This window comes from Lynx rufus, unplaced genomic scaffold (assembly GCF_022079265.1).
Source record: "Lynx rufus isolate CCGP_SWC_20201006 ecotype Redwood Valley unplaced genomic scaffold, mLynRuf1.p SCAF_4, whole genome shotgun sequence".
Taxonomy (NCBI): Eukaryota; Metazoa; Chordata; class Mammalia; order Carnivora; family Felidae; genus Lynx; species Lynx rufus.
Window position 1 is genome coordinate 14234668 of NW_025814856.1, and position 12785 is coordinate 14247452.

The 12785-nt window shown below is 41.1% G+C and overlaps 1 protein-coding gene across 1 annotated transcript in view; it reads left to right on the forward strand.

The window, feature by feature from the left end:
• KIF15 (kinesin family member 15) overlaps positions 1-12785 on the forward strand; it is an 84439-nt gene that overhangs the window by 41604 nt on the left and 30050 nt on the right. The window contains exons 15-20 of the mRNA XM_047097166.1: positions 1658-1799; positions 2948-3089; positions 9696-9893; positions 10716-10823; positions 11250-11355; positions 12288-12453. Coding sequence (XP_046953122.1) covers positions 1658-1799; positions 2948-3089; positions 9696-9893; positions 10716-10823; positions 11250-11355; positions 12288-12453 — 862 coding nt within the window. The remainder of the gene's footprint in view (positions 1-1657; positions 1800-2947; positions 3090-9695; positions 9894-10715; positions 10824-11249; positions 11356-12287; positions 12454-12785) is intronic.

Sequence of the window (12785 nt, forward strand, 5' to 3'; positions counted from 1 at the left end):
GGTCCTGATCCCAGCACAGCGCTTGCAGCCTGAAGACATGGGTGCCAGTTATGTTGACCAGCATACACTGTTAGTCCTAGGTGGTTCCCGTCTATTTGTAGTCTGTGAAAAGTGGCTCAGTTAGTGGGATTTGGCAACAAAGTCTGTGTTTGCCCCACTTTTTTTTTTTTTTTTTAAGTTTTATTTATTTGGAGAGAGAGGGCACGCAAAGGGAAGGGGCAGAGAGAGGGGGAGATAGAGAATCCTAAGCAGTCTCCGTGTTGCTGGCATATCTCAAACTTACAAACTGTGAGATCATGACCTGAGTTGAAATCAGGAGTCAGTCGCTTAACCAACTGAGCCACCCAGGTACCCCAGTGCATTTGCCCCATTCTTAGAGTGAATATTTTTGTGGGCTCTTCTCATATTCGGTGGCAGCCTTTGTGTCATTCCAGGTTGCAATTAAGAAAACCCTAATGTTATCAGCACTCATGACGAAGCCTGTTCATTTATTAAAAAAAAAAAAAAAATTTTTTTTTTTAACGTTTATTTATTTTTGAGACAGAGAGGGAAGGGGCAGAGAGAGAGGGAGACACAGAATCCAAAGCAGGCTCCATGTTCTGAGCTGTCAGCACAGAGCCCGACATGGGGCTCAAACTCACAGATGGTGAGATCATGACCTGAGCCGAGGTCGGATGCTCAACTGACTGAGCCATCCAGGCGCATCCCCCCCAAATTTTTTTTTAATGTTTATTTTTTATTTTTGAGAGAGACAGAATGTGAGTGGGGGAGGGGCCAAGAGAGAGGGAGAGACAGAATCTGAAGCAGGCTGCAGGCTTTCAGCTGTCAGCACTGAGACACCCAGGCACCCCTGTGCCCTTTTTAAATTTTCATTTTGCAAGCCTTCTTCCATTCTGTTATGACTCAATAAAAGAATAAAATTCACAGTATTTGGTTTGTAGAGAGACTGATTTTAGATGTGAAGTTAAGGTCACGGTCTTTGCTCTTTATTTCAGCTATTTTTTTCTACAATGCTCTCTAGTTTTTTCGCCATTTTGACCTCAAATAATTCCTTGACTTACATACCTTTGAAAGATACTAGTGGTCATTTCTGGATCCCACCATCTTCCAAACAAGAATCATTCTCTAAATAACTTTTACATGAAGTTTTCCCTCGGTGGAACTCATTGGAACTCTCTTCAACATAATAGTCTTCTAAACAATCCCTGAAAATATTTTCCACCTGTTAGATGGTACCAAGCTCTTTCAACTTGCTGCCTTTGCTATTTGGTTCCTTTTCTGAATAATTTATTGACTGGTGACATTAGCCTTTGTCATGAATTTCTGCAGTATTCACCCGTTGATGGTTCACCATCCAGCGGTGTGTGTGTTATACTTCATGGCTTGCTCTTTCCCCTGATGGAAAACGTGTTGCCTTAAATACACCCCTACATCCTGTGGCTTCTCAACCTCTCAAAAACCAGTACTTTTTGACACCCTGTGTCGTGTCTTTGTCTCTTGCTGAGCTACATAAGGTTCTTGTTTTTTAGGGTCCACCTTCTAACCCATCTCTCATTTTTCCTTCTTTGCTTCAAAATTAATATCTGGCCGAGAACTTAAAAAAAATGTACTCTGTTATTCTTGTCTTTCAAAGACCGAGTTGTTTCCTTATTACCAGGTCAACCGGGATTTTCTCCTAAAGCACCAAAGGAGCCATGTTCTTTAGTGAACACTGAGAAGTTGAAAACACAACTCCTGCAAATTCAGGCAGAGCTGAATAATTCAAAGCAAGAATATGAAGAATTCAAAGAACTAACGAGGTAAGGTGTAAATACCCATTCGTGCTTACCTATTTCAGTATCTTTTAGTGTTGTTTTCGTGTTTAATATTGATAATTTGAGCATTTTACTTTATTTATTTTTTTATTTTTTATTTTTTTTTAAAAACTTTTTTAATGTTTATTTATTTTTGAGACAGAGAGAGACAGAGCATGAACAGGGGAGGGGCAGAGAGAGAGGGAGACACAGAATCTGAAATGGGCTCCAGGCTCTGAGCTGTCAGCACAGAGCCCAACGCGGGGCTCGAACTCACAGACCGCGAGATCATGACCTGAGCCGAAGTCGGACGCTTAACCGACTGAGCCACCCAGGCGCCCCGAGCATTTTACTTTAAATATGAATTCGCATTTAGCAACTAACCTGTGGCATGAACAAAAAGCTCTTTTAATGTATTTAATGAATTCAATGATACGGATGTTTTCACTGATACACCTGTATCTGGTTACCAAATTTAAATCAGTGTTTTTATGAATGAAGTCAGGATTTTTAGAAATTATAGGTTTGTTAATATTCTTTATGCTCTTTGTGTAAAAGAAAATGAAGATGAACCACATTCATATTATAACTAAGATTAATCCTGTCCTAAAAAAAAGAAGCGTTTATTTTAAAAATAATATATCGTGTGCTATCGTCATGGACTACTTGGGCTTTTGAATTGGAACTCTACCATTTACTAAAGTATTTAACTTTACACTTTACATATAATACTTTACACTGTAGTTAATTCTCACATGCTGTATTTTCCCCAACTGGAAAATGAGGGTAATAATCTGAGAATATCTCTGAGTTAGAAAACTATCAAGTTATGTGAGAGTATAAAGTGTAAAGTGTTCGGGCGCCTGGGTGGCTCAGTCGATTGAGCGTCCGACTTCGGCTGAGGTCATGGTCTCACGAACGTGAGTTCGAGCCCCGTGTCGGACTCTGTGCTGGCGGCTCGGAGCGTGGAGCCTGCTTCGGATTCTGTGTCTCCCTCTCTGTTCCTCCCCCACTCGCACTCTTTCTTTGCATCTGTCTGTCTGTCTCTCTCTCAAAAATAAAGATAAAAAAAAATTTTTTTTAAGTGTAAAGTGTTTTACAAATGTATAACATTACTTATTACCTAAAATACTTGACTTTTAAATATCTCTTAGGAAAAAGCAGCTAGAATTGGAGTCAGAGCTTCAGTCTTTGCAAAAAGCAAACCTTAATCTTGAAAACCTTTTGGAAGCAACAAAAGCCTGCAAGCGACAAGAAGTTTCTCAGCTGAATAAAATTCATGCCGAAACGCTTAAGGTAGGCGATCTGAAGCACTTCTTCGATCCTAAGTCAGTTTGATCTCATTTTGTTAACAGTGGAGAGAATCTGCACTGATGGTTGCCAGATACGATAGAATCTCCTGCAGACGGTTAACTCCAGGGTGACTCTGGTCCTAGTGTTCTGATGTCTGGCTCCAGGGGTGGGGTGGGGTGGGAAAGAATGTGGCATTTGAAATCAGACCTGGGTTCAAATTTTCATCTGTCACTAAACTTAGGCAGGATTTCCTAACTTCTTTAAAAAAATATTTCTTTTAATGTTTATTTATATTTTGAGAGACAGAGAGAGCACAAGTTGGCGGAGGGCAGAGAGAGAGGGAGACACAGAATCCGAAGTAGGCTCTGAGCTATCAGCAGAGAGATGTCTCGAACTCATGAGACATGAGATCATGAACTGAGCCGACGTCAGATGCTCAACCAACTGAGCCACCCAGGCGCCCCAGGGTTTCCTAATGTCCAAGCCTCATATTTATGATCTCCAAATTAAGGGTGAGACTAATTTGACTGTAGGTTTTTTAGAACGTCAAATGGGATAGTAGAGTGCCTGGCGCCTGGTGGATCTCGGCAGCTGTTGCTATAATGTACTGTGTACCCACAGCTGTTGTAGAAGAATAGACATTTTAAAGACAAAGACCCCTGAAGGATCCAGGTAACACTAATGATAATAGGAGGGCTTCTTTCCCTAAACAGCCATAGCCTTCATAAAAGAAAAAAAAAAATGAACATCTAAGAATGCGGAAGGGAGGAGAAGCAAAAGATTAAAGAGGTGATGATGCTGATGCCAGTGATTGAGCTTTTGGACCAAATTCTCTGCAGGCTAAAAAAATGTTTCTTATACATCTTAAAAATAGATGTTTATCCCTACTGGTTATTTTACAAGGGATATTTTTGGTGTCGCTTAATAGGAGACTTCTTTTAAAAGAAATTTTACTCATTCATTTGAATAGGCAATTCACGTGACTGGAATTGTTAAAGGTACAAAGAATATATGGTGACAAGTCTCTCCCTGCTGTCCTTCCTGCCGACCATCCAAGGCCCTTTTTGGAAGTAGTCACTGTTACTCAGTCTTGGTTTTGGTTTCCACCCTTTAATTTTTAATTTTTTTCAATTTTAATTGAATTCTAGTTTACATACAATATCATTGTTGTAGCTTCAGATGTACAACATAGTGATGTGACCATTGTGCTTACCCAGTAAGTATAGTCCCCATCTGTCACCATACAGAGTTATTACAATATGATTGACTGTAATCCCTATGCTGTACATTACATCCCTTTGGCTTATTTATTTTACAACTGGGAGTTTGTAACTCTTAATCCCCTTAGGCCATCTCACCTATCTTCCCCAACCCCTTCTCCTCTGGCAACCACCATGAGTCTATTTCTGGTTTGTTTTGTTTTGTATTTAATTAATTAATTAATTTTTAATAGGGGCCCCTGGGTAGCCCAGTCATTTAAGCGTCTGACTTCGGCTCAGGTCATGATCTCATGTCATGATCTCATGTCTCATGAGTTCGAAACATCTCTATGCTGACAGTTCAGAGCCTGGAGTCTGCTTCGGATTCTGTGTCTCCCTCTCTCTCTATCCCTCCCCAACTCGTGTTGTGTGTTTGTGTCTCTCAGAAATAAATAAACATTAAAAAAAGATTTATAAAAAAATTTTTTTAATGTTTATTTTTGAGTAATCTCCACACCCACTGTGGGACTTGAACCCACAACCCCGAGATCAAGAGTCTCACAGTCTGCTGACTGAGCCACGCAGGCACCCCTTGTTTTGTTGTTTTAGATTCCATATTTAAGTGAAATCATATAGTATTTGTCTTTTTCTGACTTATTTCACTTAGCATGATACCCTCTATGTCCATCCATGTTGTCACCAATGGCAAGATCTCAGTCTTTTTTATGGCTGAGTAATATTTGTGTGTGTGTGTGTGTGTGTGTGTGTGTGTGTGTGTGTGTGTCTGTGTGTGACAACTTTATCCATTTATCTATTGATGGACACTTGGGTTGCTTGTATGTCTTGGCTATTGGAAATAATGCTGCAAAAAAACATAGGGGTGCATATATTTTTTTCAAATTAGTGTTTCCATTTTCTTTAGGTAAATACCCAGCAGTAGAATTTTGCTGGACCTATTGTAGTTCTATTTTAACTTTTTGGGAAATCTCCATACTATTTTTCACAGTGGCTGCACGATTTACATTCCCACCAACAGTGCAGGAGGACTTCCTTTCTCTTGTCCTTTTAATACTAGCCATTCTGACAGGTGTGAGGTGTTGATTGCTCATGGTGGTTTTGATCTGTATTTCCCTGATGATGAGTGATGTTGAGCATTTTTTTTATGTGCATGCTGCCCATCTGGATGTTTTCTTTGGAAAAATGTCTATTTGGGTCCTCTGTCCTTTTTTAATTGGATTATTTGGGGTTTTTTGGTTTTGAGTTTTATGAGTTCTTTGTATATTTTAGATCTTAAACCCTTATTGAATGTCATTTGCAAGTATCTTCTGCCATTCAGTAGGTTGCCCTTTTGTTTTGTTGGTGGTTTCCTTTGCTGTGCAAAAGCCTTTTACTTTGATGTCCCACTTGCTTATTCCTTGTTTCTTATTTTACACAAATGGTAACGTATTATACATATCATTCTACACCTGGTTTTTTTTGGATTTTCCTTAGAGTGTGTCCCATGACTAAAAAGAACTTTCTCTCTGTTTTGTTTTGTTTTGTTTTGTTTTTTGACAGCTGCACATAAATCTGTTCTATGGATGTATCATGATTTATTTAACCTCGAAAGTGCTATTTTAAAAAATAAAGGTAGAATGTTTTTCTTTGGTCTTTAAAAATGATGGCCTTTAAATTCTGTGTAGGAGATTATTTTAAAATATTTGCAGAGGGGCTCCTGGGTGGCTCATTGGGTTAAGCATCTGACTCTTGGTTATGGCTCAGGTCATGATCTCACAGTTTGTGGGTTCAGTCCTCACATCGGGCTCTACACTGACAGTGTGGAGTCTGCTTGGGATTCTCTCTCTCTCTTTCTGCCCCTCCCCTACTTGCACACGCTCTCTCTTTCTCTCTCAAAATAAACTAAGAAAAAAAAAAATTCCTGGGGTGCCTGGGTGGCTCAGTCAGTTAAGTGTCTGACTCTTGATTTCGTCTCCGGTTGATGGGATTAAGCCCTGAGTTGGGCTCTGCACTGACATTATGGAACCTACTTGGGATTCTCCATCCCTCTCTCTCTCTCTCTCCCCATCCCCCATTCTCTCTCTCTATCAAATAAATAAATAAACATTAAAAAAATACTTGTACAACATTGCCAAATGTTTTATAATCCTGTGTTTGTAGCCCTCTACCTTGGTAGAATTCTAGAGCTTGAAGCACCATGCATGGCAGGCTAGTCCTACTTCCTTCATTTATAGCTCCGCACATAGGACTAAAGTCATAACGTTTTGCCAAGAGTAGCCCAGCCCTTCAGAGCTTTCGTTGTTGTTTGTTTTCAACTATATGAGTACTTTATGAATACGTTCTTCTTATTTAGAAGAAACATATACATACATCTGTAAGTTTCGGTTCAAGTTATTTTTCAGCACTATTGCCAGTCGGGTTCTAATCCAGTCCTTCATCCCCCATCCCTGGGAGTCATTTGTTATCAGTTTAGGAATCTTTTTTTTTTTTTTTAATTTTTTTAATGTTTATTTATTTTTGAGACAGAGACAGAACATGAATGGGGGAGGGTCAGAGAGAGAGGGAGACACAGAATCTGAAACAGGCTCCAGGCTCTGAGCTGCCAGCACAGAGCCCGATGCGGGGCTCAAACTCATGAACTGTGAGATCATGACCTGAGCCAAAGTTGCAGGCTCAACCGACTGAGCCACCCTGGCACCCCAGTTTAGGAATCTTTTTACTTGGCACTTTTCTATGGTAAATATGCATGGACTGGGAAAATATGCCAAGTTATTTCATACATTGTTTTTTTGTTGTGCTTTGTTTTTAAAATTCAATGGAATCATCCTATGTATGTTATTCTTCAGTGGACCTTTGTTAACTCTGGGTTATGCTGGGGTCATTACACATTAACTAGTACGTAGAGCTCTACCTCATTTTACATCTAGGCTGCCATGTTTTGGACAACCCATGGCTTGTTTAGGTGTTTGCCAGGGTAGGTGTTCTTTGGGGGTGGAGTCTGTGGACGGAGTGGTCGTCTTCTGATGTCTCAGGAGTGGGGTCATTCCCATTCAAGTGACCGCTGGGTGTCTGCACCGTGTGCTCTCCCAGGAGGTCTGGGAGCCCTCACTGCCCAGCGCCAGCCCCTGGAACTGGCATTGTCTGACTCCTTAATGTTTGACAGTCTGATGGGTGAGGGATGTTATCTTGTGAAGGTTTTAATTCTCATTTCTTTTACTTCTGTTAAAGTCTCATATCTATGATCGCTGTCCTTTTTCATAGAGGAAAAAGAAAAATAAGTCTGTTTTCCTATTAGTTGTTTTACCTTCTGATTTTTAGTTTTTAACGTGTTACTCTTTTGTGTGTCGTATGTACTACTGCCAGTGTATTCGCCATCAGGTTGTTTGTCTTTTATCTTTGTATGTGATTCTGTTAAAAAGAACTTACAATTTTGATATAGCCAGGTTTATTCATCTTTTGTATTTGTGACTTATGTATTTTTTTTCTGGGTACAGTATACTTGATTGATGGTATGTGAGAAGGTAGGGCTCCCCAAGTCCCTCTCCTTTTTCAGGGGGTCTGGGATGGAAACTATGTAGAGGTCAGGAGATTCTCAGTGTGTTGGGGATGAGTTGGGGAAAGGACTCCTCAGAAGCTGAGGGCCTCTGTCTTCCCCTTGCTCTCCCCAGGGCTGGTGGTCCAGGAGATGTTTACTCCTTGAATGCCATGTGGACCATGAGGTCTACCACCCGGTTGCTGTAGCAAAGTTCATTGTCATACCAGGAAATGAGCTTAACAGAATGGTCATTGAGGCAATGCCAGCCCCAGCATCAAAGATGGAAGAGCGGTTGTCACTGTTAAAGTCGAGGACAAACCTGGTCCTCCCTGTAGCCCAGGATGCCCTTGAGGGGGCCCTCCGATGTCTGCTTCACCACCTTCTTGACGTCATCGTATTTGGCAGCTTTCTCTAGGCAGCAGGTCAGATCCATGGATCTGACACATTAGGAGTGGAAACATGGAGAGCCATGCCAGTGAGCTTCCTGTTCAGCTCAGGGATGGCCTTGCTTGCAGCCTTGGCAGCACCAGTAGAAGCAGGGCTGATGTTCTGGGTGGCAGTGATGGCATGGACTGTGGTCATGAGTCCCTCCATGATGCCAAAGTTTTCATGGATGACCTTGGCCAGAGGGGCCAAGCTGTTGGCGGTACAGGAAGCATTGCTGACAATCTTGAGGGAGTTCTCATAATTCTCAGGGTTCACGCCCATCACAAACATGGGGGCATCAGCAGAAGGGGCAGAGGTGATGACCCTCTTGGCCCCACTCTTCACATGAGCCCCAGCCTTCTCTATGGTTATGAAGACCCCAGCAGACTCCACAATATATTCAGCACCAGCATTGTCCCATTTGATGTTGGTGGGCCCTTCTGGAAGATGGAGATGGGCTCTCCATTGATGACAGGTTTGCAGTTCTCAGCCTTGACTGTACTATGGAGTTTGCCTTGGTTGGAATCGTACTAGAACATGTAGACCATGTAATTAAGGTCAATGAAGGGATCATTAATGGCAACAATATCCACTTAGCCAGGAGTTAAAAGCATCGCTGATGACCAAGTGACTAATTTGGCTGAATCTGGTTACCCTGACCTTCACCATGGTATCTCAGGGACATGGCTGGCTACAGCGGAAGATGAAGCTGTCTGTCCAACGGGGAGGAGCAGAGAGCCTCTTTTATGTATTTTTAAAGGCCCAGATAGTCTCAAGATCATCAGTATAATTTTATTTTTACACTGAGATGTTTAATGCATCTGCTATTTTATTTTTGAGTGGTGTGACTTAGGGATTTAACTTTTTTTTTTTTTTAATGTTCATTTTTGAAAGAGAGAGAGAGAGAGACAGAGACAGAGAGTGAGCCGGGGAGGGGCCAAGAGAGGGAAACACAGAATCTGAAGCACAGAGCCCAACGCGGGGCCCAAACCCACGAACCTTGAGATCATGACCTGAGCCGAAGTCAGATGCCCAACAGACTGAGCCACCCAGGCGCACCAGGGATTTAACTTTTAATAGTCCTTGTTTTTCTCACTAATTTGAACTTTCAACATAAGTCACTCTTTTTCTGTGTATTTGATGTAGGCCAGGGAAATCTTTCCAATTTGTTCTCCTTTCACTTGTCTCTTCTTGTACAATTACTCTTTGTATGAAGTTTGGAATTGGCTGATCTAGTTTCAGTTTTAAAAATCTTAAGAGAATTTTCCTTGAGACCGCATTGAATTGATAGATTGTTTCTACTTGGGCATTTCTCTGCTGCCTCTCAAGGATACTCTTCTTTTGATGATTAGAATTTCAATTTTATCCTTTCTGTTCACATGGTTATTACTCAGTGCTATGGCTGTGTTGTTCACGAGTGCTAATGTTGTCCATAATCACTTTTTGCCGCAGATTATAACTACACCAACCAAGGCTTATCAACTTTGGTCTCGACCAGTACCAAAACTAAGCCCCGAAGCAGGGAGCTCTGGCCCTATGCATGCTCAGAATCCTGGCACATTAGATGATAATATCTTGAATGAGCCAGTTCCACCTGAGATGAATGAACAGGCTTTTGAGGCCATTTCTGAAGAGCTTAGGATGGTGCAGGTAATGGTTAGTTTTAGAAAAAGCAAGTAACTAGACATTCATTGAGAAACTCCCTGTATCATGTCAACTCTAATATGTAGTGTTCAAATCTGTGTGGTATTAAAATTGTATCTTGTTAAACACGGGTGTGTGAAAGCAGAAATCAGCCTGCTTTTGCTCGTTCTTTTTGTTTGCTCTGCGGTATTTAGCAAGTCCCACTCTCTAGTCTCCTCAGGTTTTGGCTCTCTCCTGTATGAAGAGACCAGTCTTGTCCCCAGCTTCAAGTTCCAGAACTGGTTTATATAGCACAGTACTGTATCTGCAAAGAAAATTAAAATAATTGAAAGAATCTTCTTATACATCAAATTGCAGACAGTTTTTGATGTATTTGAAAGAACATGTGAAGTGTGTTTATCTCAGAATTCTGGTGATTTATTTTTTCAGAAAGTTTTTCTGCTGTTTGACGATACTTAGAGTGAGCCAGACTACCCTCAGATTCCAAAAGTTCGCCCTTTCCAAGGCATGGAGGCCATTCTTGTAAAGTCACTCCATGCAGCCTTGGGAAAGCTTCTTAGAAGTCTCAAGATGCTCTATGATTGATTCCATTGAACCATTTTTCCCCTTTGTGTTTCAAATTATCCGCTTTGATGGACCACAAGTATAATTCTGAAACATGAGAAGTCATTAGTGTAGTCTTTGGAAATTGTTTTCTGGCTCCAAACTGGCCTTTGATATCTTTGTCTATGTGAGGTTTTGAATTTTATTCTATTTTATTTTATTTAGTGGAATGTTTGCGATTTCCACTGAAAAGAATTTTTGACAACTCAAGTTTTTGTGTTGCAGGAACAAATGAGTGCCCTTCAAGTCAAGTTGGATGAGGAAGAGCATAAAAACCTGAAGCTTCAGCAGCACATTGACAAACTGGAACATCATTCTGTACAAACGCGGGAGGTGAGACCCAAGAGCAGGGCCTCAGAAGATGTATGAAACAGATCCTCAAAGGAAGAGTGTTACAAGAAGAACAGGACTTTGCAAAGCCTTTGTCAAGGCTCATTTGGGTTGTATTCTTTATTGTGTTACTTCACACACTGCTCTGATAATGACGCACACCGCCTAGGCTGAATTCTAGCTCACTTAGTGGACAGTGCAGATAGGGCCCTTGCTCTCGGTTCGGAACAAGGCAGGGTAGATGGCCCAGGTGCTTGCAGTGGCCCTGCCTCTTTGTTGGTCTTCCTCACTGTAGTTCGTGGGAACAGCCGACTTTCTTCTGTCAGACACCTGAAGCTAGATTTTAAAAACAGAAACAAGGTCATGATTTGGAGAGTATCTTAGCATGCTAGTATACCTTTTTCTAATAAATTTATCTTTTTCTCAAAGCTTTTCTCGTCAGAAAGAACTGACTGGACCAGACAGCAGCAAGAGCATCTCTCACAACTGAATGTCCTTGAAAAGCAGCTTCGGGACGCTCAAACTAAGAATGAGTGTAAGTTCGAACGGCTGGGAGCTTTGTAATCTGAATACCGTGACTCAGTGTCTCTTGACCTCTATGAGTAAATCTTGCCCCTATGTTTTTGGTTGTTTTGTTTTGTTTTTAATTAGATGACCAGACTTGGGTCTGCAAGGCAGTGGTAAGTAATAGTCTCATATCAGAAAGGGTGCTTTGCTTCAGGACTGGTCATAAACAAGTGATTGAACTGGTTGCTGAACCTTTTAATACTGCTTTGAAAATGAAGTGTCTTGAAATCATAAGATGAATAATATTTTGACAGTGAGAAAATAAAGAATAACTATGTATTTGTATATGTCCATAGAGGTGGGAGTATCATTTGATTCCCAATTTTTTGCAGCTTATTTCTCCTTTCATCAAAGTGTTTGCAGCAGTTTGTAATAAAGCTAAAACAAAAGGCAGCCATTATGTTTTCTTTGATCTAAAGAGTTACTTGATGTCACCTCCAATTGGAGTTTTCTTAGAAGACCAGCAGTGTTTAACCCATTTTGGAATGTTCTGGTGTATCACCAAAGGGTTTTCAATAGGATTAGGTCACTTAAAATATGTTAAATCTGTTGATTTTTTTCTCCCTTATATTAAAAGTTGCCATACACATGCCTCAGGAGAAAGTGGAACAGTCAAGTGACCTGCAGATCAGGGACAGATGTTAACCCTTTACTTTTTTTGTAGAAATAGACCAAAAATCATAAACGAGGAGGAATAAAATAGAAATCTCTGTGCTCCTAGGTACCTACCACTTGGTTGTTCAACATCTTAAGATTGGTCTCTCCAACTTGTTTTTGCTGTTTGTGTGAAAATATCCATCCAACCTCTTTGTCTACTTTGTTAAAAAAAAATGTGTGTGTGTGTGTGTGTGTGTGTGTGTAAAGAAATCTGTTGAGAATGTATTTTGTTTTGTTTTTTAGTTTTGAAAAGTGAGGTGCATGACCTGCGAGTAGTTCTTCACTCTGCAGACAAGGAGCTGTCTTCCGTGAGGCTGGAGTATAGTTCGTTCAGAGAGAGTCAGGAGAAAGAGCTGAGTAGCCTCTCTGATCGACACGCGCACACACAGCTCCAGCTGGATAGCGTCAGGTAGAGTTGTTCTGTTATGCTGTCCAGTTGCCTGGTTGGGGCCTGCAGTCCAGGACTGCTCGCCGTGCAAGTGCTATAAACCCAACTCAAACTAGTTAAACCAAAAGGTAAATTACTGGCTCACAATAACGGGGAGGCCTAGAGGTGATTTTGGTTTCAGGGGCAAACTAGACCGAGTCTCAAAAGATACTGTCAGTGCACATTTCTCTCTGTCTCTGTCTCTCTGTCTCTGTCTCTCTCAGTTCCTGCTCTGCTTCCCTCATTATGTTGCCCTTACTCAGTCCTACTATTGAGAGCCTTCCTCTCTGTGACGGGGAACAGATCGCCTCAGA